The sequence below is a fragment of the Cebus imitator genome, unplaced genomic scaffold, assembly GCF_001604975.1.
Source record: "Cebus imitator isolate Cc_AM_T3 unplaced genomic scaffold, Cebus_imitator-1.0 Scaffold212, whole genome shotgun sequence".
Taxonomy (NCBI): Eukaryota; Metazoa; Chordata; class Mammalia; order Primates; family Cebidae; genus Cebus; species Cebus imitator.
In genome coordinates this window covers 2,106,694-2,133,653 of record NW_016107527.1, presented here as the reverse complement: position 1 = coordinate 2,133,653, position 26,960 = coordinate 2,106,694, and the positions used below count along the sequence as shown (strand labels likewise).

The window sequence follows — 26,960 nt, the reverse complement described above, 5'->3', positions numbered from 1 at the left end:
GATTAATCCAGCCTGTCATCTAATAGCTATGTTGGTTGTGAAAGCAAGATGGGGGCAAGTGTCTTTACTGATTATCTGTAGCCAACACCCTCAGTAATTTCTTCCTAGAGTAGTGCCTGGAGTGTAGTAGTTACTCAGTAAATTGTCTTTTGAATGAACAAATGAAGGCTAAATAGATTGTTTTTTTCTTTTAGGCTTCTCATCAGTTGAAATTGGAACTCACTTCAGTTCAGGAACAACTTATACAGGCCCAGAATAATTTAAAACAAAAGCAAAAAGAAGAGGAACAACTTCAGGGGAGCATAAATGAGCTAAAGCAATCAAGTGAACAGAAGAAAAAACAAATTGAAGCACTCCAAGGAGAACTTAAAATTGCTGTTTTACAGAAGGTAGTGATACATTTGTTTACTTTTTATAGGAAGAAAAACTTGGCAGTTAAGAAAATAATATGATGATTAATACAGATGGATGAGCTGCAGCATAGAAAAGTTTACATGAGCTAAATTTTTTTCTTAAGTTCAGTGTGTGAATAAAGCATTTGATTATATTATCAAATACCTGAGTCTGGATTTCCATTCACTATAACTCTGTTGTCAGATAATTGTTATTTAAAATTATAGTGCTAATCATTTGATAGACATGAAACTACCTTACTAAAAATAATATATAACTGGCTGGGTGCAGTGGCTCATGCCTATAATCCCAGCACTCTGAGGTGAGTGGATCATCTGAGGTCAGGAGTTCAAGAACAGCCTGGCCAACATGGTAAAACCCAGCCTCTACTAAAAATACAAAAATTAGATGGGCATGGTGGTACGTGCCTATAATCCCAGCTACATGGGAAGCTGAGGCAGGAGAATCACTTGAACCCAGGAGGTGAAGGTTGCAGTGAGCTGCAATCATGCCACATGCTAGGTGACAGAGGGACTCTCTCTCTCAAAATAATAATAATAATAATAATAATAATAGTAATGTATAACTAACAACACTTAAGGGAATAATTTATCCAACATTCATAGTGTATTAGAAAAACTTAAAGAAAATTAAAATAAATTGTTCTTATTAAGGGCTAAGAACAAAAATTACAAAGTGGGATATATTAAAAACTTTCAGTAGTATAAAGCTTCATATAGTTTTAATTATTTAATATTTTAAGTTACACCATAATGGTTTCAATTTCCAAACCTATTCTAATTTATTAGTGAGCATGTTTTTTATTCTTAAGTTTTTCAATACTTGTCCAGACCAAGAGTTGTAAAAACAGATTGTACTTAATATGAAATATATGAACAAAATGATTTATTTCTCTACTGTTAAGTTGTCCATGTTAATTGATCTGTGGAGAAGAAAGTAGAATCCCTACTATGTAGAATAAACTAAATATATCATACCACTAGAGTACAAAGTATATAAATTAAAATAATAAAAATGCACATTTTATGTTGACCACTGTTTTTATAACTATTATTATGCCACTTTACAAAATAGTAGTTCTCTAATAATACAACCAAGAATAGACAAACGTGTCTATTCTTTTGTTTGTGTTACCATATATAATCAATATCAGCATGTAATTATCACAGTGCATGCTTGGTTGTATACTTTCAGATCCTGAGGTCATTTTCTTCAAAATGTGCTAGGCGTGTATCTTATTTATGAAATCTTCATTTTTATAGCATCATAACTTAGTGAAATAAAAAAATGCAAGTATTTTTAGCATGTTTTCTTATTTAAAATGTATGAGTTACAGTAACATTTCTTTTGGGTTTGTGATTAATATATATTGCCTGTACAGTTGACCCTCCATATCTGTAGATTCTGTAACTGCAGTTGGAATTGAAAATATTTGAGAGAAGAAAAGCAATAAAAAGTAACAGTAGAGTGTTAAAAAATAATACAAAATTGGCTGGGTGCAGTAGCTCACACCTGTAATCACAGCACTTTGGGAGGCCAAGGTGGGCAGATCACTTAGGGGCAGGAATTCGAGACCAGCTTGGCCAACATGGTGAACTCTGTCTCTACTAAAAATACAAAAATTAGGGGGGCATGGTGGTGCGCACCCATAGTCCCAGCTACTTGGGAGGCTGAAGCTACTTGGGAGGCAGGAGAATTGCTTGAACCCGGGAGGCGGAGGTTGCAGTGAGCCAAAATCATGCCACTGCACTCCAGCTTGGGCAACAGAGTGAGACTCTGTCTCAAAAAAACAAAACAAAACAAAACAAAACAAAAACAAACAAGAAAACCAAAATTTAAAATACAGTAAAACAACTACTTACATAGCATTTACATTGTATTAGGTATTGTAAGTAATCTAAAGATGTTTGAGCCAGGCAGATCTGAATTTACATTTTATTTAATTTTATTAAATTTGGACACACATTAGCTTACTGGTCATAGAGAAATGATTCTTTCTTCTGAGCTCAGTTAAATGGAGTCATAGAGTTGTTATAAAGATTGCGATAATGTATTTAAGGTTTCTAGTGCTGTGACCTGTACAATGTAGAAGTAAAACAGTTGTTGGATATTATATGGAAGTATAGCACACTGTGATCTGAAAGTGTCAGTGTATATGGCAGACCATGTGGTAATAGGCCATGACAAAGTTACCCTTGTCACTGGCCCATGGTGAAGTAGGGAAAACAAGGATAATGTTTAGATGTATTTGTGTACATGCTTAAATATATATACATATATATATATGTAACAAAAATATATATACACACATAGATATCTATAGATATGTAGCTTAATATCTATAGATATAGAGCTATAGATATCTATATATAATTTTTCACATTGAAGATCATAATGCACTTACAGATTTTCTACATATATAAAGTAATAGTACAACATTAAAAATAATACAAAATTTTAAATACAGTAAAACAACTATTTACATAGCATTTATGTTGTTAATACTGTGTTACCTAATGGTATTGTAAGTTATCTAGAGATGATTTAAAGCGTTATATATAGCATAGGACTATTTGGGACTTGCTGTTGTAGAATCAAGAAAGCATGCTGTTAAATCAACAATCCCTCACCAACTTTGTTCAAAAGCTAGTGTGGAAATATTAAATGAATAGGGTATGGCTCCTTACTCTCAAGTAACTTATAATTTAATGAGAAAGAAAGTATGTAAAGAAACAGAAAACTGTATTATTTAAGGGAGCAGTTATCAAACTGTTGCATTTATGTTTTTTGTTGTTTTTTTTTTTTCATTTAACTTCTTCACTGATGGTTTGAGTTCCTCAAAGACAGAGAGCTTTGTCTTTTCTAGTAAATAAGCACTTAGTCATTTTTAAGAAATGAATGAAGGAAAAATACTGAAAGCCCAAACATGAGCCCAGAGAGCCATTATGGTGATTACTGAGACTTCGCAGAGAACTTAGTTAAGAGTTCGAACAATAATTAAAGAGTAAGAAACTAGATTTGTGAAAAAATGTTAAGTAGTATTTTAGAAAAGAAAATGTGTAAGTGCATTATGGAAAAAGATGTCCAGGAATTCTTCAATATGAATTGGAGGAAGAATTCTGTGAAGGGAAGATGGCAGGGGATGTTATCAGATAATGTACAGGGAGATTAATTCTCTCCTCCTCCATAGGCAGTTAGCACCAATTCCTGTCACTCTGTCTCCTAGCTCTCTTGAATTCATCCTTTTTGTTTTCCACTGCCACAGCCTTAGTCCAGAATTTCTTTCTGTCTTATCTAGGCTGTTAATATAGCCTAGTAAATGTTCCAGGCCCTCCAGCCTATTTGTCATTCATTCATTCGAGAAATATTCCTAGGCACTTATTTTATGCCATGGCACAATTCTAGGTGCTGAAGACATAGCTGTGAACAAAACGGACATGGGACCTGTTCTTGTGGAGCATATGCTTTAGTAAGCAGATAAATGAAACAGAGAAGTGTGAAAGATAATGATGGGATGTAATTCTACTAAAGGTTGGGTGTTCAAAGAAGCCTTGCTGAAGAGATTTGAACTGATGTGGTATTTTCTAAAAACAGATGCTCAATATGGGTTAAATTTGGTTGTGAGGGAAGGAAGTAACATGAGATGAGCTCAGATAATCAGACGGGGCCAGATTATTTATATGCAAATTAGTAGATTATAAGATAACAGAATGGTATATTTCGTTCTGAGGGCAATTGGACTCTAATGGAGAATTTAGAACAGAGAATGATGAGATTTGACTAAAGAGAAAATAAAGGAGCAAGCAGAAAAGGCAGTGAAAAACTCAGAATTATTTAGACAGTATGCCATCATGACATGAAATAAAGAATTAGAGGTGAATGATTTGTGAATATATTTTGGAAATTGAATCATCAGGACTTTTTGATAGATTGAAAGAGCTAATAGAAGAACAAGGATAGCTCTGGGTTTGGGTTTGTGCATGTTGGTAGTTGGTAATGCCATTTACTGGGGGAGGTAGGAGCTTTTTGATGCTCAGGGCTGCTGTCAGGAATCCAGATTTCTGCTTGAGATATGTCAGTCATTCAAGGGAGACATCAGGAAGATACATGGATATAAGAACCCAGAGTTCAGATGGAGAGGTTGCAGTTAGAGACATAAATTTGGGAATCAGTTTTAAAGAAGATCTTTAAAGCCTGGGTCTAGTTGAGATTTTTTCTTTTCTTTTCTTTTCTTTTTTTTTTTTTTGAGGTGGCATCTCTCTCTGTCTCTGAGAATGGAGTGCAGTGGCGTGATCTCAGCTCACTACAACATCTGCCTCCTGGTTCAAGTGATTCTCCTGCCTTGGCCTCAAGAGTAGCTGGGATTCAGGTGCCCACCACCACACCTGGCTAATTTTTGTATTTTTAGTAGAAATGGGGTTTCACCATGTTGGACAGGCTGGTCTTGAACTCCTGACCTCAGGTGATCCAACTGCCTCGGCCTCCCAAAGTGCTGGAATTACAGGCCTGAGCCACCATGCCTGGCCTATTTGAGATCTTCTAAGGAGAGAGTGTATGGATTAAAAGAGGGCCAGCAATAGAACTTTGAAGTCACTCAACATTCAGAGAAGTAGCGGAAGAAAAGGAGCTAGTAAGATTTAGAGAAGTTATGACCAGCAAGGTAGGAAGATAACCTAAAATATAAGATACCTTGGAAACCAGGTTGAGGGAAGTGTTTCTATACAGAAGGAGACATAATCAGCTATATCAGGTTCAACTGAGAGGTCAAATAAGATGTTGACAAGGATAAGAATATAGGATTTTGGAACATGGCAGTCACTAATGACTTCAACAGCAGTTTTATTGAAGGTAGTGTATTTTAAAAGTCAAATACCTATTTTTTATGCTATGTATATGTATGTATTTTAACTATATCATAATTTGTGCATATCTCTTGAATCTTCTTGAAGACTAAAGACAAGTTTAGAGTTTAGAGGAGCTTTCAAACTTTGTGAGATTTTCTTTTTCTGCCTTGATATTAATTAAGATGACCTGTAGAATTTTCTTGAATTATTCTTGAATTTCCAAGGGTAGAAACTATATAATAATACTTCAACAAAGTAATAGCTTCATTCTTTCATGTACAAGTTTCCCTTATTCTACCTTAAATTAGGTCAGCTGAGGCATCTAGCATTTCACGCTCCATCAGAATGTAATTGTTAATCCTTCTCCTGAGACCTGATAGTACTTCCCAGTGAAATGCCTTTTTTAATTTAATTACTTTTGTATTTTATGGTCTTTAAATTGAAACTTGTTAGATTTTGTAATTCTTTGACTTTATAAGTAAGTTCTACCCTATTGAGGTAGAATTTTAGGGCTTAAGTGTTGTTCATCTTATTCTTTGGAATTTTCTGCTAGATATCCGGATTTTGCTTTATATTTGTAATTGTTTTTTGGAATGCATACTGTTTTAAATAACCAATGTATGTTTCAGACAGAGCTTGAGAGTAAACTACAGCAGCAGTCCACACAGACAGCCCAGGAACTTGCAGCAGAGAAAGAGAAAATGTCAGTATTACAAAACAACTATGAAAAAAGTCAGGAAACTTTAAAACAGCTTCAATCCGATTTCTATGGGAAGGAATCTGAACTTCTGGCTACCAGGCAAGATCTGAAGGTATAGTAAACTATACTGTACCATAAAAACTCTGTAAGTTATTTATAGACATTTATTAAATGATCTGTTTGAATCCAGATGGGCAAGAGAATGTTAGTATTTATGGAATAGCGTACTGTTTTCTATTAAATTATTATTTTTGTATTAGCATGCTTTAAAAAATTGTTCTGTATTATAACAAAATAATGATATATATAAATGTGGACATTTTAAAATGACATAATAGTAAGATATTTTGGATATATCTTAATTGTGACACTTATGTAAGTATTATGCTGTCTTTGTGTGTGAATAACTTTAAAAATGGCCTGCTGTTAGAAAATCTAAGGAGTTTTAAATGTAAACCGCTTGTGAAAAATGTAAGCAATTTTACCATTGCTTCTCAGGCAATTCTGACTTTAGTTTTATATACTTGCCAAGTTACCAAGATTACTGGAATGCCCAATGATTAAAATTAGGAGATTATAGCTCAAAAGAAAGTTATCTTAATTATGTAACAATGTATAGAAATTTTGTTTTTGGTAATACTATTTGATTAAATTATCAAGTTTATCAAATGAAGGATAATGGGAAAAGGTTCAAATTTTTAGGTCACATGACAGTATCAGTTTTCTAAGGAAAATGGAATATTTGTGCTCTCTCACAGAAGGTTCAGCCAGTTTTTTTCTCTCTCTGTCAAGAGGAAATGCTTTCTGTTTCTTTCCTATGTTTGATATTTTGTTTATTTAATTTAAAGTACATATTGCAAAATTCTGAGAATGAAAGAATATTAAAATGTTTTATTTAGATGTAAAGCATATATTTTATCCATCGGCTGTTACAGGGAAGGCTTTATGAAGGAGGTAGAACTTGATTAGCTCCTGAATTTGGATACACAGAGAATCCTGAGAAAGGTCATTTTATTCAGGGGCACATTTGGGAAAAGTTACACAGTGAGAATGAGTAAAGCAAGCAGATAGTTAACATAATTGCCTTGCTGGAGTGCTAGTTTATGTTTGGAATTAAGGTTTAAAAGGTTGGATCTAAATTATGAAATATCTTAGATGCCTAGCAAAGATAAATGGATTTTATATTTGAGGGGGAAAAAGTGAAAAATCTAAACAGAGGAGTAAAATGAAGAAAATAGTACTTAGAAAACAACCTGGTAGTGATTTGCAGACAGCTTTGATTGGACCTGGGATAGACTAGTGGTGGACAAATGAGTTAAGAGGTTACTAACTTACTTTCTCTATAAATTCTAATAGTTGAGGTATGAGTTGATTAGAACTGGGATGAAAGTTAAAGATAAGGATGAAATAGAGGACATAAATTGGAGAGAGAGAAGAAGCAAAAGGGCTAAACCCATACCAGGCTGCAAAGGAAGGGAAGGAATCAATGATGATTAGTTATTTGACAAGGAGATAGGAAATTGGGTAAAAATTTTCATAATGCCAGTAGATTATCTATCTGTGTGTCTGTTTATCTATCTACAGTGGATTATCTATCTGTATGTCTATCTGTCTATCTATCTATCTATCTATCTATCTGGAGGTAAAAATTAGCAAGAGTTGTTATTAAGAAAAAATACTACACAAGATTTAGGTAATGTTAAATTATTTGTCCTTGCAACATTATTGAACGTCAAAGAAGTTTTGTGGAGGAGTTTGAATTTAGCCTAAAGGCAGTGATGAATCACTAAAGGGAGCTACTTGCATTTGTATTTTAGGCAAATGACTCGCTGCAGGTTGAGAAATGAGAAACAGAGCTGAATGTAAAGACCAGAAAGGAGACTTTGCAGTAGTCCAAGTGCAAAATGATGGTGGTGTAGGCTGGTAATAGCAATGATGGACAAAAGTGGATAAATTTGAAGGATATTTAAATAATAGAAGCAATGAAACTTATTGATTGGAAAAGCCTTATAGAAATCACACTTTTCATATGGATGTCATTAACCCAGAGCATAAGCTAGTAACAGAAACCAACATTAAATTAATCAATGTGTTGATTGATTAGATTGATATTCTTTCATTAGGCTAGCAATTTTTATTATGCCTGAAAGCTATGTTGTATACTAATAATTTCATATATGAAATAATAATTCAAATGAAAATGTGGGCAAAAAGAGTAAGCTGAGGGACAAGACTGCCATAGAGTTTTACAACTGTTGCGAGGCCTTGGGTAGATCCTTCGTTCCAAAGCTTTCTTTTGCCAAAGAGAGCAGGCGCAGGGCTTCCTTTTGCAGAGAAGACAGGCCCCCTACTGTACCATAACAGAACCGTGGTTAAATGTTAGTTCTGATTCAAAGTCAGCCATTCTTTCATCATTTCACTAGAATTTTTTATACAAAATAAATGATTGGTAAATTTTATATAAATACTTTTAAAATGAGAAGTGTACTTAGGAAGCTAATTTTTTTTTTAATGGTAAATTCCTAGGGAAGTTCAGATGCTATTTATAGACTAGGATAAGAGATGGCTGTCAATTATTATTTTTCTTTTGCTTCTGTGATGTTGTATGGTCTTGTATATAAGAGAGAGAAGAAGAGAGATTCAGATCCTTGTAACATGATACCTACCTACATCAAGGCTATCTACCATGGGCTAACAGTGTACAGTATGGCCTAACAGTATATACCTAGACACCAGTATAATGGAAGATAGCCTGGCCTGATCTATGCCTTTAGCCCCATCTGCTGGATTATTTATGAAGTACTTAAGTTTGTTGACTGGGTATTTCAGATTGTCTATGCTGGGTACTACTCTTTATTGTCCAAGAAAGGTAGAGGTAAAATTTAACTGTAAAATTTACACCCTGAGTGAAGTGAAAATTCTGGGTTAATAGATTTAGAATTAAATATAAATCTTATTTCATCAGACATCAAGAAAAAACAACTAAAATTATGAAGTTTTTTTTTTTTTTAAGAAAGAATGGGAAAACTTGCTGAGTAGACAAAAACAATAGCTGCCATAGAACGCTGCAGAAATCATTATAATGTGATTGGCATAATCAGGGTCAAGGTTGGTAGTTGATCCATTTAGGGATTTGCTGTTTCAAGGGGAATAGATGGGTTAAGGATAGACCCAAAAAACCATGGAATGGGAGAGAGTGTTCTCCAAGGGAAGAGAGGCTGAGCAGATGAAATGATATGGTCTGCAATAAGAAAGATGAAAAGAACATTTAAAATGCATGGCAGTATAAATGGCATCTATGTCATTGAATGACATAGATGAAAGTTCAGAAGCAGAGGAAAACAATATGTCTTGGCACCTTCAGACAAAATTTCATGAAGCAGTCCAAAGTTTGAGCTTGAGTTTAAAAAATCATCACTGGGTTTTGTAAGTTTAAAATTTTATAGCCTGTTATTTAAACCATGGGCTTTTTGGAAATCTTGTGGTTAGAGATTAGGGGTACTTTCCAAGCTCTAACAAGCCTTGGTATTCATAAACATTAGATTAGGATCTCTACTAACTTAGTTGCTATAGACTGTTTGAACTGGACTCTGTCACTTTTCTCCTTTTTTATGTGAAATCACTCTCACCCTTTGTGACACAGAGGTCAGTTCCCACGTGTGCTGTAGAGCCTTCTATAAACCACACTCCCCAGTGTTTCACACTCACTGTTTTTCTGTGCATTTGCCACATAGCTTCATTTTACATGCCTGTTCTGCTTTTCGGGCGATGTACTCAACTCCCTTAAGTTAAAGACCACCTTGTACCCATTCCTGTTCTGCCTTAGCAGTGTGTTCAATTAATGGTTAGCTGCCTGCTTAGTAAAGAACTAGCTGACATTAATTCTTTCCTGAAAAAAATAAGCCTCAAGGGGTTTAGTGTTCTACTGGCAGTCACTGAAAATTAAGATTTAATTTATATCAGAAAGACATAACTGGGTTACTGGTAAGAAGTAAACTTTCTTTTTCAGGAAGCTTAAGAATCCTCATAAATAAAATCTTTATTTATTTTCATTTTTCTTTAAATACTTACTGTATACAAGCCTACTCAGCAGGGATTCTTTCCTAAATTACATTTTCTGCCTCCTTTTCATGAACCGTGTCTGCAGAATAAGAAACATCAGCCTTTTCCAGGTCTGATGGAAGAGATCAGTTGGATCTCTTACCCTGCTGATTCTTTTCAGTAGCAGCTGAGAGTGGCAAGGTTCCTACCATACCCATTATCTACCTGTTACCATATTTATCCCCAAATGAAGTATAATAAGTGAAAAAGCTTCCGCTTTCCCCAACTACTTCTTCTTAAAATACTTGGGCCTGAAAACAGTAAACAACTATGGACTGTGTTAAATGACAATCACTACTTTTACAATATAGATGAGAAGAGGATAGTGCACCTTCTCAGAATGGAGCCTCAGATATTTGGCTGAATTTTCTCTTTTTGTTCACTTGATCTGGTTGTCAGCTGTGAAATAATTATTTTTATTAGATGACAAAAATATGCCTTCCTATTTGTTTCAGGAAAAACTCAAATTGTCTTTTTCCTCTACTCTCACACCACCAACAATCATCAACACAGAAGACTTCTGTGACCAAACATACGGGAGTTTTCCCACACACATCAAGCAGCAGACACCAACTGGGTGTCTTCCAATTCAATTCCGACACTATCTACCTAGAGACAGTGTCAAATCTCACAGATTGGGGGCTTAATCCCCAAGATTGCTCCCTATAACTCCAAACACCAATCAAAAGTCCAGACTTCTAGAACTTCTGAACGACCTGTTGGCTTCAAGTTGGGGTTTTTGACACCCTCTTTGGGTTCAATTAGTTTGCTGGAGCAGCTTACAGAACTCAGGGAAAACTTACATTTATTGATTTGTTATAAAGGATATTATAGATAATACAGATGAAGAGATGTTTAGGGCAATATGGGGGAAGGGGCATGGAGCTTCCATGCCCTCCCTGGGCATGCCACCCTCCAGGAACCTCCATATGTTCAGCTATCTGGAAGTTCCTCTTGGAACTTCAGCTATCTGGACTTCCTAACCCAGTCCTCTTGGGTTTTTATGGAAGCATTCCTTCACCCAGGGTATGAGGCAGGACCCTCTCAGGGAAGAGTCTTAAGACCCACAATCAGAAAGTGGGGTGGGGAAAAAGATTAGAGGCCTGCTTAGGGACCAGTGGAAAGAAGGCAGGAGAATCTGTTTCCTGAGGCCTAACATACCCAACATTGTAACAGAAAACTGTAACAAAGGATGTGGAAGTTATGATTTAGGAACCCTGGACAAAAACCTCTATATCCTAACACCATACTATTTATTAATGTTTTTAGCATGTCAAGGGACATCATAGAACCTACCAAATGTAAATGTATGCATAATGAAGCATTTAATTATATCTGTTTTAAAGTTGTTTTCTTTCACATCATCCCATGACTTTTCTTTAACCATATGTATGTTCTCTGAGTGTATCTGATATGGTCCCTACTTATTTGGTATTCTTTCATGTCACCTAGCCAATATGGAAGATGTGATCAACATTCAGCAAATACTTTAAACATTTATTAGTAAATAGATTATTTTTAGCAGCTTTGGAATTGCTTCCATTTTACTAAATATTTTATATTATAAATGTTTTCTATAAGCAAGAGAGTTAATATTTTAGAATTCTTTCTCTTTTACGTGGTCTTACTGAAGGGCATAATATGCCATCTTTTTATAGTATATTGTTTTCTACAATGCTTATATTAACTTCTGTTTCTGTTGAATTTGCTAAAAACATGGCATATAATAATTTGGGAAAATTGTTTTTGTAAGTCTGTAGACGAGAAGCTTTCTCTAGCACAGGAGGACTTGATTTCAAACAGAAATCAAATTGGAAATCAAAATAAATTGATTCAAGAACTGAAGACTGCCAAGGCAGCATTGGAGCAGGATTCAGCAAAGAAAGAACAGCAATTGCAGGAGCAAAGTAAAGCACTACAAGACATTCAGAAAGAAAAGGTATTGCCTGTTTCTGACCTAAGTCTCCAATCTTAGAGTTACAGTTGTCTTAGAGATCATCAAGTCAAACCTCTTATTCAGTACAGGCATCACCCTTATTTTCAACAGCCCTCTCAGAGGGACCTCTCGTTTCTGACACCTTTGATCATTGGGATTTTAATGATGAAAAGTACTTCTTAATGGCCTCCTTGTTATTTCTTTTTTTCTTACTGCTCTTTTTTAGTTTTACAAACCAATTTTTCACACTGTAGAACCTTGGTTATTTCAGAATAGATAATATAGTTCCTCAACTATTTCTCATATAATATATTATCCTCTAGATGGGTGAATGAGTTAATAAAAGGTCTAGAAATAATCCTTAAGCATGTTAAGAATTCTTAAAATTAAGAACCAGTTTTTTCTAAGGAGTTTATTAAGTTACAAAGTTGAAAGCATTGGTTTATTAATATATGACCAGTACATTTAAAAAAATCACTTTAAATTCTATATGAAAGAAAAATTCATATCTTAGGAAAGAGTTTATTTTTTGTTTTATAGTTGAAATCATATATTCCTATTAGCTGACAGGATATTACTCTGCATAATCCCTGAAAGTCTTGGTATATTCTAAGTGGTTCAGTTCCTGAAATTTAATTTAAAACCTTTTGTGGGTGTGGCGATGGTGAAGCTGGAATGAAATTCATGATTTGTGCTTCAAGTTTAGAGAATTCTGACAGAACTGTTGTTCATAAGGCCAGATTTGATGGCTAATGCCTGTTATCCCAGCACTTTCAGAGGCCGAGGAGGAAGGATTGCTTGAGCCCAGGAGTTCAAGACCAGCCTAGGCAACATAGCAAGACTATGTCTCTATTAAAAAAAAATTTAGCTGGTCATGGTGGCACATGCCTGTAGTCCCACCTACTCGGGAGGCCGAGGTGGGAGGATAGCTTGAGGCTGGGAAGTCAAGGCTGCAATGAGTGAGCCGCGATCATACCACTGCACTCCAGCCTGGGTGATAGAATGAGACCCTGTTTCAAAAAGAAAATGAACTGCTGTTTATAGGAGTTGAGTTGTGAGAGCTTTAGGTCATACAGACCTTGCTTTGGTTTTTGGCTCTACCTCTGATAATTTCACATCTCTTAAACTTTTGTTTCTTCACCTATAAAATGGAGGTTAAAAAAAACTACATATACTAGAGATTAAATGAGATAATATGTAGTGTTCCTAACTCGATACCTTATATAAAGATAGTGACAGTAATAATATAGGAGTTATAAGAGTAAGAATGGTAGTTTTGGCTAAATTTTACAGTATCATTACTCTGACCAGGTACTATTAATTTCACAATATTAACTATAACTATTTAATCTTTATAATTATCTTTTTATTATTGTATACAATAATAAAAACAGGCAAGAACCAAGAGAGGATAAGTAATTTGCCCAAGATAGGTAGAAGGGGGCAGAGCCAGTATCATCAATAGTAGCAGTCTTTTTATTACTCATTTTCATTTAAGTATTTGCTTTAAAATTATTTTAAAATATATCATTATTTTTCTACAGTCACTGAAAGAAAAAGAACTAGTAAATGAAAAGTCTAAACTGGCAGAGATAGAAGAAATTAAAGGTAGACAAGAAAAAGAAATCACTAAACTAAGTGAAGAACTCAAATCCCACAAACAAGAAAGCGTAAAGGTATCTTAATATAATCATTTTTCCTGCCTTCTGTGTTATGTTGTTCTTTAAAGAAATATATATACACACACATATTTATTTATTTATTGAGGACTTGCTTTGTGCTAGACAAATTGTTCTATTGTTTCTGACAAATACTCTTGCCACAGTGCTTTTGTATTGCATAATACTCATACACATATTGAAATTGTTACATTTGTTTTCACATTACTGAATGAAGCAAACTAACCTTAAGAGTTTGAATGTCATTGAAATGATAATCAAGAGATGTATTGATTTAGAAAATTATATTCACAGGTAGTAAATTTAAAAACATGTAAGTTTAGAAGTAAGAGTTAAAGGGATTCAATTTTTTTTCTTCCTAAAGTCCTTTCATAATCTTTTATTTTTAACATTTTACCTGTTATAAGCATAGATAGGGTACCCATTGAAGAAAACTAATTGTTTATCATTTGCTTTGTAAAGTACTTACTTCTTAAAAAAGGTTAGATTCTTTCTTGAGAGCACTTATAATACCCTTTATGTCTGTCAGCATAGTTATCATTTGGTTTATAGTTAATTATCTCTTTATGTTCCTCTGTCCTCCAGAATGCACTTCCTTAAATCAGGAAATGTGTATAATTCATCTTTATATTATATTCCCAGAACTTAACTCAATGTGTGATAACTAAATGTTAATTAAGTGAGGAAAGGGAAAATAAATGGTACAGTTTTTTTTTTTTTCTCCACATAATGTAATCAAAACATATGCATAGCAGGTGTCACCTGAATTTAAAAGATTGTTGAGTAGGATGTATTGCAACTTTTTAACCAATTGTTTAAAATACTGAACTTTAAGAATTTCACAAGTGGGTAAAACTTATATTGGATCTATTGTGATAAATTGCATAAATTTTAGCTACATTTTGAAATATTTACTAGGAAGCATGATTTATTTTTGGCCCTACTTTTTCAACAGGAGATAACAAATCTTAAGGATGCTAAACAGCTTCTAATTCAGCAGAAATTAGAACTTCAAGGAAAAGCAGACTCCCTGAAGGCAGCTGTTGAACAGGAGAAGAGAAATCAACAAATGCTAAAAGACCAGGTGAAAAAGGAAGAAGAGGAGCTGAAGAAAGAATTTATTGAGAAAGAAGCTAAGTTGGTCAGTGAGTTGATGGTGGGAAGTGTGTTTTGCAATAGAGCTTTAAATCAATCCAGTGAGAGGACTATTCTACTTACAAGATCTGATTGAAATGCTTTCCTAACATTTTAGTTTTTGATTAAGACAGGAAATCTGATGTGTTTAAATAGCTGACATGTGGTTGGAAATATTTTACCCTGTAACCATATTACTGTTTATATAAGTGAACATTGAATTGAAATATAATTTAAAAAACACTTTTTTTTTTTTTTTTTTAAAGTATCAGAAACTAAACAACTCCACAACTGTGTAGATCTGGTCAATGGTGTGAATGCTAGTCATGTTAAACCCATTTGTTGAGTCAAAGTGAACGTTGATAAAGGGAAACGGAAACTTGAGTTTGGAATTATGATGAACAAAGTCTTCTTTTCCTTTCCTAAGTTGCGCATGCCAAATGGGAAGCATCTGGCTTTCCTCTGTTGAATTAAGTCCAAATATGCCCAGATAACTTGGCCATTGAATATTTTAGTTGAAGAGTTTCAATTTTAAGTTCAATTTGAAGCTTTCATATTGGTTTTTGGCAGACTTGATACAGAAAAGAATGCTGTGGACTTGGGAGGGATAAGGACATTTAAGTTTTGTCTCTACGGCGCCTTGCTATCCCTCCCTAACCACATGTGTCTTTCCTGCTCCAGTGGAGAAAAGGAAAGATCTCACGTTGTGTCACTTTAGCTCACTATCATGATGATCACTAACCATCATTTCAACATTATGACCTTTGAGGCAGTTCAAATTACACAAATGCTTGTGAATCAGTTTTATTAATGTGTGATGAAATATGTCCTGTCTCCATTCCTGAAGAAGCAATATTATTTATATTGCCAATATTTTAAATTCAAAAAAATCACTTAAATTTATTTTGCACTACTTTTATAATAGATTTTCCCCCCACTTTTCCTTTTGTTTAGCATTCCGAAATAAAAGAAAAAGAAGTAGGAATGAAGAAGCATGAAGAAAATGAGGCTAAACTTACCATGCAGATTACAGCATTAAATGAAAATTTAGGCACTGTGAAGAAGGAGTGGCAATCTAGTCAACGGAGAGTTAGTGAGCTCGAGAAGCAGACGGATGACTTACGGGGTGAAATTGCAGTATTAGAAGCAACGGTTCAGAATAATCAAGATGAAAGGAGAGCACTACTGGAAAGGTGATTGATAGCTAATAAAATTAGTTTATTTCCATTGTAAGTGATAAAAAGATTATCATATTCCGTATTTTTTAAAAATAGAATCTTGAGAGAAGTGCATAAGCCTCTATAGGTATTTAAGTAGCCATTTAAAAATTAACCTGTAAAACAATCAAATAGTTGAAATTAATGTATTATATATTTAAAATTACTAAAGTTGTCTATTATCTATACCCTAGAAGAGTCTTTAATGATTTTCTAAAAAATTAATTACCTCTTTGCAATCTATTCCAGATGTCTTAAAGGAGAAGGTGAAATAGAAAAGCTTCAAACCAAAGTATTAGAATTGCAAAGAAAGCTGGATAATACAACTGCAGCAGTGCAGGAGCTGGGCAGAGAAAACCAGTCACTTCAGGTCAGTCATCTATGGTTGTGAGGCAGTTTTTTAGTCTAGAGTGACTTCTTAGTGCAAAGCATATTTTAACTTGTAAAAAGTCTCATATTTTATAAATACGTTCAAATAGCTACTGTCTGTGTAGCAGTATTGTAGGTTTTATGGATAATGAAATATAAAAGTAAAGAACTTGTTTCAGAGGCCTCAGAGATTCATTAGAAAGCCATGTCATTCACTAACTGTTAGTATGGGGAAAAAACTACAAAATTCAAGAATACCAAAGAATAGATGAGTCAGTATGTGTTAAAGAAGTGATCTGAGAATATTCTCAGAGTCCTCAGGAAGGATTCATCATTATGTTTAGAATGGATCAGAAATCAGCAAAGGTTAGCAAGATGTTTCAGGAATAATATTCAATTAATTTTATTTTGTCATTCAGATTTATGACTATAGCTACTTTTGATAATTGAAGCTGACCAGTGTATTTCTGATTTTTAAAATTTTAATTTATGGATCATATAATCAAAATTTTATAGAACTCTGGCATTCTTTAAAATGTTGAATATTATAATATATTGATGCATTTTTTAAAAAAACAGATCAAACATACACAAGCGTTGAATAGAAAGTGGGCCGAAGACAATGAAGTACAAAACTGCATGGCCTGTGGGAAAGGCTTTTCAGTAACAGTAAGACGGGTAAATGAAATTTTCTTCATGTAACTATGTTTCTGGATTTCATTTGTCACTGAAAATTGATTAATATTTCAACCATCAAAACAATCCTTCATTTGACAAAACAATTTTCTACTTATCAGTAAACTTTAACAACAACATAAAATAACTAAACTTCATGCAGTCTAGCTTCTGGTTAGCATATGTGTTAGAGTTTTACTTTTAAATTCAGTCTTTGTCTTCCAACTTAGTTACTGTCTGGAACAATCATTTCTGAACCATTGTGCCAATATTAAACTCATGTTTTAGTAATCATCAGGTTCTTTAAAGGAAGAAAAAGCAGAGATTTTTAAAAATATATTCTAAATGCTACCATTGTGTTATGATTTAAGTTTATATTCCTATTGAAGACATTAATGCCTGAAACATTTGCCAAATAGAAATAGTTTTTCATTTGATAGGGATACTTTATAAGAACTTTTTAAATGCCTCCTCTGGTTCTTTTGTGAGTTCCATGATAAATTCCACGTGAAATATTTAGCATAGTGTTTGATAAATAGGAAGCATTCAGTTTAATTATAACAAAGGGATTAAATTAACATATTGAAACATTATATCATTAACTAATATATCAATGACTTGAAAGCTAATATACCTTCACAATGTATTTGGTGATATTTGTGTAGCTTCATACTTTTGGTATAGTTTTTATTCTTGAAATTGTTTAATTTTTGTTATTTACAGCATCACTGCCGACAGTGTGGAAATATCTTCTGTGCTGAATGTTCAGCCAAAAATGCCTTAACTCCTTCTTCCAAGAAGCCTGTTCGTGTCTGTGATGCATGTTTCAATGACTTGCAAGGATAGTGGGTTATCATGACTTCGGAGTAATATTACACTAACATTAGATTTTTAATAAATGTACTTAATAGAAGTCTTGGACTACTATTTGATTTGGACACTGGTTGCAATACTAGACCAAATAGGAATTCGTCTATTTTGGAATGTTATGGATAGCAAGTAAAACTCTTCTATTTTTGTGAGACTTGGGCTTAGCATCTTTCATTACTTTTTCTCCATTTAGCCTCATGAAATAGCTTTCATGCCAAGCTTAGAATTAGCCAATGAAATGTAAATAAACTTTGGACAGAAAATAGCAATGTATTTTTTTAAATATAATTTCATTATTCACAAATGAAGAATGCAATTCCATAGCTTATTTCTTTCTCCTAAATTTATTGTGCTAAAGTGTACATGGATGATATCGCTTATTGCTGTTTTTGTTGCACAAGAGCACATTAATTATATTCAATATTCTCTTTGTGAAGTCATGCACAGAACTGTAACACCTTCCTGCTATCTTTTTCTATTATATATAGGTTCATAGCTCAGTTGCATTGTTATGTTTTAAATTTACTAAATACAGTTTATCTTAAAATACAGTAACCATGAATTCAAAAATGGTTTTTGTTTTAACAATATTAATTAAATTCTCTTGGGTGGATTTTATGAAAACCTCTGTAAAATCAATTTGCTTACTTATGGTTATTTGGGGTTGTATTTTACAGAATAGGGTTAATTTTTCTTTTTGTCTTTGTCCCTTTCTTAAACTCTCACATACTGTCCATTAGAATCTTAGAAAGCTTCTTATCCTTGCCTTCAGTTGGAGGAATAATAATAAACATTGTATAATGTTCTTATTCTCGGTTTCTTGTAAGTGAGAAGTCTTTTGAGATCAGCCTTCATAACATACCCTTATTTTTGTCTCTCTAGTTTGCTTTTTACATAGATCTGCTTTTTTCCTTTATTTGTTTTAACCTTTTCAGTCATAGCTCAGCTTCATATATTTGTTTCATAATTTTGCATCTTAAAGCTAGTAACTAATATTGCTGTGGTTTTGTCTGTGAAAACAAGATATAAAATGGTAAGAAGACATTAAATATTTTATTTTATATTTTTTACCTTATATGGAATAATTTTTAAAAGTTGTAAAATTGACTAAAAGTTAAAATGGTTCCGAGTTTGGTGTTCCATATCAGCTGCTCCCTGTGTTACTTATAACTTTGAAAAAATAATGTTGTGAAATTCCCTTCAAGTAACTAACAGCTGGGAATAGAGTATCACCAAAAATAAATATATTTAGGAATCCCAGAGTTACAATAAAAACTGAAACAGCATGGCTAAGCACCTTAAGGATAATTAAGAATTAGCTTAGCTATTTGTATGCCGAACAATGGAATCAAACTTTAATTTAGCATAGTCTTATTAATTTGGAAAATTGTAAAACATCTCAAGAGAGAATTCATTAATATTGGTTTATTAATCTTTCTAGAGAAGAAATGTAGTTATACATTCATTCAGTGCAATCATTTTATAACAGTAGTTCATATTTCATTTATAATAAATAGTTTATAGTATACATTTGCTTTCAAATATTCTGAAATGGAATTATCATATTTATGCTATACTTAACAACATATAAACCATAAGAGATCACTACATATTTGTTTAATTATTTTTTTAAAAATTTAAGTAAACCCTGTTGTCATTAGCTATTAAGAACACTGATTAAGTCCCTGAACTTGGAGAAACATATATCCTTGAGCATATATAATGAAGAAATACAGTGGCTCTTTATTAAAAATAATAGTTGGATAATATAAACTGAACTATTTATGCATTTTATATACTTATAAATCCTTCCAAATAGTCTTAATTCTATACTTTTACATATAAATAACTTAGTAAGTATGCTGGAAAAACACAGATGTTCAGCACTACTGTTTTTTGTTTTTGAGTTAATAAAATGCCATGAAAAATCTGGATTTGAATATTTGTTCACTTTATCTCCTAATTGGACACCTTGTAGGCCTTCTTTTTGTCTCCCCTTTACCCCCAACATATTCACAAAAAAAATTGTAAGACAACAAGTAAACCATATATAGATGTTTGAATGATTTTTTTCATTTTTATCTAATTTTCATTTCATAAATCCTGAATAATTTGCCTACCATAGGCCACTAATACTGATAATATAAATGAAACCTAACATTTTTTGCTACTAACTCTCCCCAATGTAAAGTGTTTTGGAAACAAAAATTAAAATTTTTTTCCTTTTAATTAAAAAATCATCTTTGGAGTCCTTATTGGCTATACATTTTAGATGTTTGCTGGTACTGTTTTTTCTCAGTGAGTTAGAGCTGGTATGCACAGCTCTTGGCTTTAATGCAAAACACATATTGTCATCACGTTAGTAAATTCCAAACCCCGGCACAGAATGTAAGTTAAAATTAAGTCTTGCTGGGTGAGTGTAAAATAAACTATACCTACAGACTTTTTTTTTAATTGAAAGTAGACAAAGCTGCTGGTATAGGATTTGTTCCTTTGAAGAAAAAATGAGGGAAACAATCACAAAAACCTCAGTGCAGTGTACAAATAGCATTTTGTTCAACTACCTCTTAATGTGGAATTAGCTACGTTAGTATTTCCTGATAGTAATGTTAAATAGTAACTGCCAAATTTGTTTATTTTCCCATCTCTCTTAAAAAGTCTTTATGATTATTTTATATAGTTTTGAGAACTTTAAAGCCACTTTTTTTTAAACCTTACATTTGCATAAAAATGGTTAGCTTTTAAGTGGAGAGCAAATTATGATCATATATTTTGATATTCATGACCTGTTTGACTATAGGAGTTTTTTTTTTTTTTAAATGCACTTTGGCTGTAAAACCATGGATGATTTGATCCGTAAGATTTAAATGTGCCACCATTATAGTATTCCTAGAGATAGCTTGATGAATGGTATTCTGTAATTATAATGTGCCACACGTTATCGTGTCTTAATCGCCCTTTGCCTGAATTTTGATGATCAATTTCTTATTGTTACGGATGTGAATATTGTGCATAAACTTACTAAATTTATGTAAAATTGTGTAAAATAGAACTAGAAGTCACTAAGTTCTTTCTGTGTAGAAGTAATAAATTTATTGTAACACGATGCAGTTGTGTATATGACATTCTGTAATTCCTTGAACTGGATCATACATTCATAACTTCTATAAATACTTTTGCATGAACATTTTCTCATTTAGTTTTTGAGTTCATTATTTGTACTGTGTTTACTACTTGTGATCATGTAGCTGTGCCTTATTTTGTGAGAAAGTTTGGCTCAGTAAATACTGCAATTTCTAAACTCAGTGATTGGAAGGTTATTAATTATAAATGTAACTGATAAAGTACATGACACCATTTAAGTCTGTATAAAGTATAATGGAAGGATCCTTATTGAATTGTTGCTTTTGTTTTTTTAATATGTTTAAAGATTATATTAAAAAAAGTTTCTTTCTAAAGTATAGATGTATTCTGTGACTATTAATTGTTTTGTCTGTTTAACAAAAGAGAACACTATATTAACCATTTTGCATTATTTATTTACAGAATATTAGGACTTTGCACTTGGATATAGACAGTGGTGTTTTAATGTTGTTTAATTTAGAATAGTAAGTTTCTGATCTTAAGAGAAATTATTAATGCCATTTTGCTTTAGACATTCCATTTAATATTATAGAGAATTAACAAAACTAAAAAGAAATATAAAAAATATGTAATCAATCCCTTATTTCATTTTGTATCTATGTTTAACACCCAGATGACCATTTAAAGTTACTTTAAAAATTATTTATTTATTTATTTATTCTCCCTCCCCTCCCCAAAGATACCTTTTTGAAGGCCCAATGTGCCATTGTTTTTCACTATTTTTTCTTCCAGGAGACCACGGTTCTAGAATGGTTTTTGTTCCTCCCCCGCAACCTCTTCATTCAAATGTACTTCATTCTAATGTGCTAATCTTCTGAAGAGTTTAACGTGCATATCCTCAAACATCTAATATATTGTATATTAGACATGTTATTTTGTGAGCTTTATAAAATTTCAGTTTATGTGCAGTGTATTCTTGAACTGTTTTACATATTTTGTTAATTTAGTCAGTCTTTCTCTCCCTTTAATGAGATCCAGAGGGGGAAAAGTACCTTTATGCATGTAAATCTGTGGTTGCTGGATTCATGGAACTCAAGGAATTTGAGAGGTCACCTCATCCTAGTCTACTGCTTACCCTCCTAGGTTGGTTTATATCTAAAAATGTGCAAGATGATTATTAATTTAAAATTATTTTTTCAGCCAGAAATTTCTTTATAAAATCTTCTCTTGCATAAACCTATATTGTCTTCTCCTGGACATAACTGCTTTCAATCCCATCCAGATGCCATCGCTAGGAATTTGCTTGAAGTCTGTTCTCTCCTTCTTTGCCTTTCCCCCCACCTCATTTATTCTTAACTATTAACAATAGTTACTGCCTTCCAGATTTTCCTTTTATTTTCTCTTCTTCTGTTAAATGTCTGACATTATTATAAAGAGATTATTAGTCTCCATTCTAATCATGCTTGCCTTTTACAAAAGCCTTTCTGCTGCACTTGTCTTTACTGCCTTGTTTGCCTGGTGAAATTTCACCTTTCTCAAAGAATTACGGTGCATATGACTTGCCCAAACATATTCCTCTCTATGCCATTCTTCCGCTTAACAAAATCAACTAAGGCTTCAGTTGTCTTACAGCCAAATTTGATAAATTTACTACTTCCACTTTGCAAACTGCAAAAGGTACGAGCCTGAAATGGAAGTTTGTGGACTTCCATTTGATACAATACTCTGACCTTAAGAACTAGTTCCTTGAATATAGTTAATAGTATATATCCTGCCATGATAATGTAATAATTCTTCAAACTGCCTTTCTTAATAAAAATTCTGAAGAAATTTGAAGTCCTGCCAGATAAACTTACGTGACTGTTCTGTGCTAAAACACACACACCTCCAATCAAAACCAGAAAGTATTTTTATGGCAAACACCATCATTCTTCCAAACATGAAGTTAAGAGACAGATATCTTACTATGCCTATGAAAATCTGTACACTTCACAATAGGCCAAGAAAAGCTGTGCAAAAGTGTTAACTGGAAAAAGCCAGATTTTCTTCCCACCTCATCTTAAAGTAAGAGAATTCAGTCTTTGGGGTTGTCTACTTCCAGGTTAGAGTATTATAAAGTTTACCTGAGATGAGTTTGAGAATAGGAATTTTAAAATTGCTGTTAAAATGTAGTCCTTCTTTACTTCCTTGTATATTAAAAGAATAGTCAAGCTTTGTATCTAAAGAATTAACATTGTGTTTGAGGTAGGACTATAAAGCAGTAAGATTGATTGACAAGGAAAGGAAAATTGGTTTCATTATTTTATAGATACACACAGTGAGATGCTGGAGTGCATATTGGACACAAGCGGTGGACATTGTTTTCCTTCTGATACTCCATTTATCTGATCATTAACTTTTTACAAATTAGCACCTTTCTTCACTCACACCTCTTACAAACCTGACTGACACATTAGAAGGTAATCTGGATGTCAGTACATATTTGTCAAGAAATTCCACAGGGTTCAAATTTGTTGCAGTCATTATTCCTCTATACTGAGGATTTTCTTAGCTCAAATTTCCAAATTCTGGAACTTCTTTAAAATGCACATTTCCTTGTAGCTCATCACTAACTAAGTGTTACAAAAGTTTGAATGGGATAATACCTTAAACGCTAATCTTCTAAAAAGGCATACCACTTGTTTTAGGTCCCTAAATTTCAGAGGATTCTGTGGGCAATGTGAATAAAGGTATTTTCTTGGTTTCCTGATTCTTGGTAAAGCAAGAAATTGCTGTTGTTATTTGTGCCATCCATGTTTTCTGTTGAAAAAAGAAAAAATATATAAATAGAGATTAGTATGTTTAGCTGACAATTTCTCACATATTTGGGCTAGTATTTTCTGCTCTATTTATTGACCAGCTCTTTAAAACTGAAGACTAATGAAATATTTGCATATGTTTCCCATTTTCTTTCTTACATCTAACATACTTCTAATCATATAGGAAAACACAAATTGGCTAAATGAGTATGGTACGAAAGTTGGATAATAGTTATGAGTAATCAAGAAACCATAGCAGTCAATAACTCATTAGAAAAATGAGTACTGAGAATATATGTAGTTTGAAAATGACACTGCTGGAATTTCTGTTCTCTGTGAAAACAAGTTCTTAACCAGTGGTATAATTTGAAAGAGACTGAGGGCAGTGACCTAGGAAATGGAATATTGCATTTATTGTCTGGCCATATTGTGGCTGTGACGAAAGCCTACCAGGGGAAATACAAAAATGGAAACTTCTAAGATAGAGAAACCAGAGTCAGGCAGCTGCTCTTTCAACTCCATAGCTGTAAAAACAATGGCAATTTTTCAAAGGTTGACAGGCTGACTTGACACGGATCATTATTGCAGCAGGCCCTTCTTACTCTAATATCTTATTATTTGCACTTTGGCAATTGATTGGAGCATCTTAAAAGTTCATCATGCAATCCAAAGCAATTCATACCCCATTTCCTACAGAAACTGAAGAAAAGGCAGCTCTTGAGCTTCTGCAGCAGGAGTAAGAGTTGTTAGGTCAATTCTGCAAGTGTGAGGAAATTGTCAACACTGAGACTTTTGAGCATTATATGGACTAGATGTATCCCTCCCCTCCTCCCAAATCTGCCCTTCCCAAGTGGGTGAGGGAAAATACACAAAACTTTCCATTCACTGTTACTTAAGAGCCTTGGGGGTGAGATTTTTCTTTATGTAAATGCTGAAGAATCAAAGACCTACAAAATTAAAATACATACTTTGATGTTTTCCGTTTGGGCTTGTAATAAGAATGCTGCTGTACACTGTCGATATCTGTTTTCGTGTTGTATAAGAAAAGCATTTCTCAGCCCAAAGACTAGAAAAAGATATTACAAAGACAAAAAGCCAAATCATTTCATATGAAATCCAAACAATTTCTTAGTGCAAGAATCTGGGGTTTGTTTTCTATTTGGCTTGTTTTTGTTTTTAACAAGGGTGGGAGTTTCATGTAGATTACAGTTTTTAAAAAAAATTTTACTTCAGTGCCAAGACCCCACAACTGTGTTCAAATAAAGCCCACTCTAATATGAAAACCTTTCTTCCTTAGCTAATGACATCTGGGACTTGATGAAATGCAATTACATCTTAAGTGATGGGAAATCGGCCCCTTTTCATAGAACAAGCTGAGCATATGAGGTAGATATTTTTTGTGTGTGAAAATACAGATGATAAAAATAAAACAATGTAATATTTTTTGTTTTGTTTCTCCTTTAAAAATTTTTAGTTTTGTATTTAAAGGGAAGTCACATCCAAACAAGGTTTATAAACAAATTAAAATGTGGCAAAAATACAAAACCACCTGAATGCTTCACTACAGGCCAAGAAAAACCAAAAAAACTGACTCAAATAAAATGCAGCATCCACCAAACTGAGTGAAATGTAAAACTGAGTGACATGTAAAACAAAACAAAAAGGCGTTGTCATGGCTTCTGTGTTTGCAAAAGAAAGCCTGTTCTGTCATTTTCTAGCTGGCCTCAAAAAAATGACAGGCGATAGTGGGAGAGCAGATTTTTTTTTTTTTTTTAATATAGCAGGCGCTCTTAAAATGAAAGTCTCTGAATTATTAATACAACACAGTCCTGCAGCTTATACATTCTTTCTATAGTCAATGTTTAGAAACAAACAAACTAAAAAAACAGGCCAGGGCTCTCTCCTGCCCTTATCATGCACTGGGCAAGTGACATATTCTTGCTAATCATTAAGCTGATAAACTTGTCTGCTGCCACTATTTGTATTAGTTGGGGTTAGTTTAACTCAGGCTTATCTGAGGAGGGTTGGGCTTCTTTCAGATTCCAGGTGAATACAATACTTATTTTCTTAACTGCAAGAACTACCCCAGTATCACAGATTATACTCATAGCAGTCTGAACATCATAATTCCTAAATTCTACTACAACAAAGTCTGTTAATGAGATGCCGTAAAATTCTGTCCAGCTTCTCTGCAGTGATAGGATTTAAACCTATTAAAATGACTTTCTGGGGGAAAAAAAAGCTGGCTGTGTTTGTTTTACTCTCTAATTCTTTGCCTTATAAATTCCCTGTAGCAAATGAGGCTTTTAAAGATCAGGGGGTTGTTCTTGGCTGGTTTTTGGAATTATTTTCCTCGAAAACTGTAACTGTACTTTTAAGTTATTCCAGGCATCCTTTATCCATTTGGTTTGGAGTATGGGTACAAGGGACTTTATAAATAAAAGGACCTGCTAAGCTAGGCCTGTACAATACAATTAGGAGAGAGTATAATATATAGGCAGGACTAGGTCTTTTTTCACTGACATTCTAATACATTAATTGACACCATTTTAAAAGCATTTTCTATGTACTGGGCACCATGCTATGTTTTTTCTCTACATAGAAACCCTATGAGATGGGTCAGCTAATTCCTACTTGCAAATGAGGAAACATAAAAATTAATTTTTCCGAGCTCACAGAGCTTATAAATGATATAGCCAGGATTTGGAATTAGGCCTGTCACTCCAGAGCTCCATCTCTCTCGTCCTCATTTACTCTTTCCAGCTCTATAGCTACTCTGACTCATGTAATGTATCTAATTAGTCAAGTTAATAGGTCCGAGAAATGAGAAAAATGTTTTTAAAAGGAACAAGAGATGGTAGTTACAAGTCAGAAAATAAAAAAGGTGGAAACACTGGAAGCATAGTTTTTGTTTTTGTTTTTGCTTTTTGAGACAGAGTCTCACTCCATCACCCAGGCTGCAGTGCAGTGGTACGTCCTTGGCTCACTGCAACCTCTGCCTTCTGGGTTTAAGCAATTCTTGTGCCTCGGTCTCCCGAGTAGCTGGAATTACAGCTGTGTGCCACCATGCCTGGCTAATTTTTTGTATTTTTTCACCATGTTGGCCAGGCTTCTCTTAAACTCCTAACCTCAAGTGATT

General features: G+C 33.5%; 2 protein-coding genes across 8 annotated transcripts in view; one reads left to right on the top strand and one right to left on the bottom strand.

Moving 5' to 3' along the window:
• Positions 1 to 21,402, top strand: part of EEA1 (early endosome antigen 1) — a 156,571-nt gene extending 135,169 nt beyond the window's left edge. For all 3 annotated transcript variants that reach the window (XM_037745758.1, XM_017548612.2, XM_037745757.1), the window contains 9 exons: positions 195 to 389; positions 5,888 to 6,070; positions 11,813 to 11,998; positions 13,540 to 13,671; positions 14,630 to 14,815; positions 15,763 to 16,001; positions 16,275 to 16,395; positions 16,974 to 17,072; positions 17,793 to 21,402. In XM_037745758.1, the coding sequence (XP_037601686.1) occupies positions 195 to 389; positions 5,888 to 6,070; positions 11,813 to 11,998; positions 13,540 to 13,671; positions 14,630 to 14,815; positions 15,763 to 16,001; positions 16,275 to 16,395; positions 16,974 to 17,072; positions 17,793 to 17,915 (1,464 nt within the window). In that variant the 3' untranslated portion in view covers positions 17,916 to 21,402. The remainder of the gene's footprint in view (positions 1 to 194; positions 390 to 5,887; positions 6,071 to 11,812; positions 11,999 to 13,539; positions 13,672 to 14,629; positions 14,816 to 15,762; positions 16,002 to 16,274; positions 16,396 to 16,973; positions 17,073 to 17,792) is intronic.
• A 1,576-nt stretch (positions 21,403 to 22,978) lies between these two features.
• PLEKHG7 (pleckstrin homology and RhoGEF domain containing G7) overlaps positions 22,979 to 26,960 on the bottom strand; it is a 61,398-nt gene continuing 57,416 nt past the window's right edge. For all 5 annotated transcript variants that reach the window (XM_017548618.2, XM_037745759.1, XM_037745760.1 and 2 more), the window contains 2 exons: positions 24,790 to 24,887; positions 22,979 to 23,822 (listed from right to left, as the gene is read on the bottom strand). In XM_017548618.2, coding sequence (XP_017404107.1) covers positions 23,715 to 23,822; positions 24,790 to 24,887 — 206 coding nt within the window. In that variant the 3' untranslated portion in view covers positions 22,979 to 23,714. The remainder of the gene's footprint in view (positions 23,823 to 24,789; positions 24,888 to 26,960) is intronic.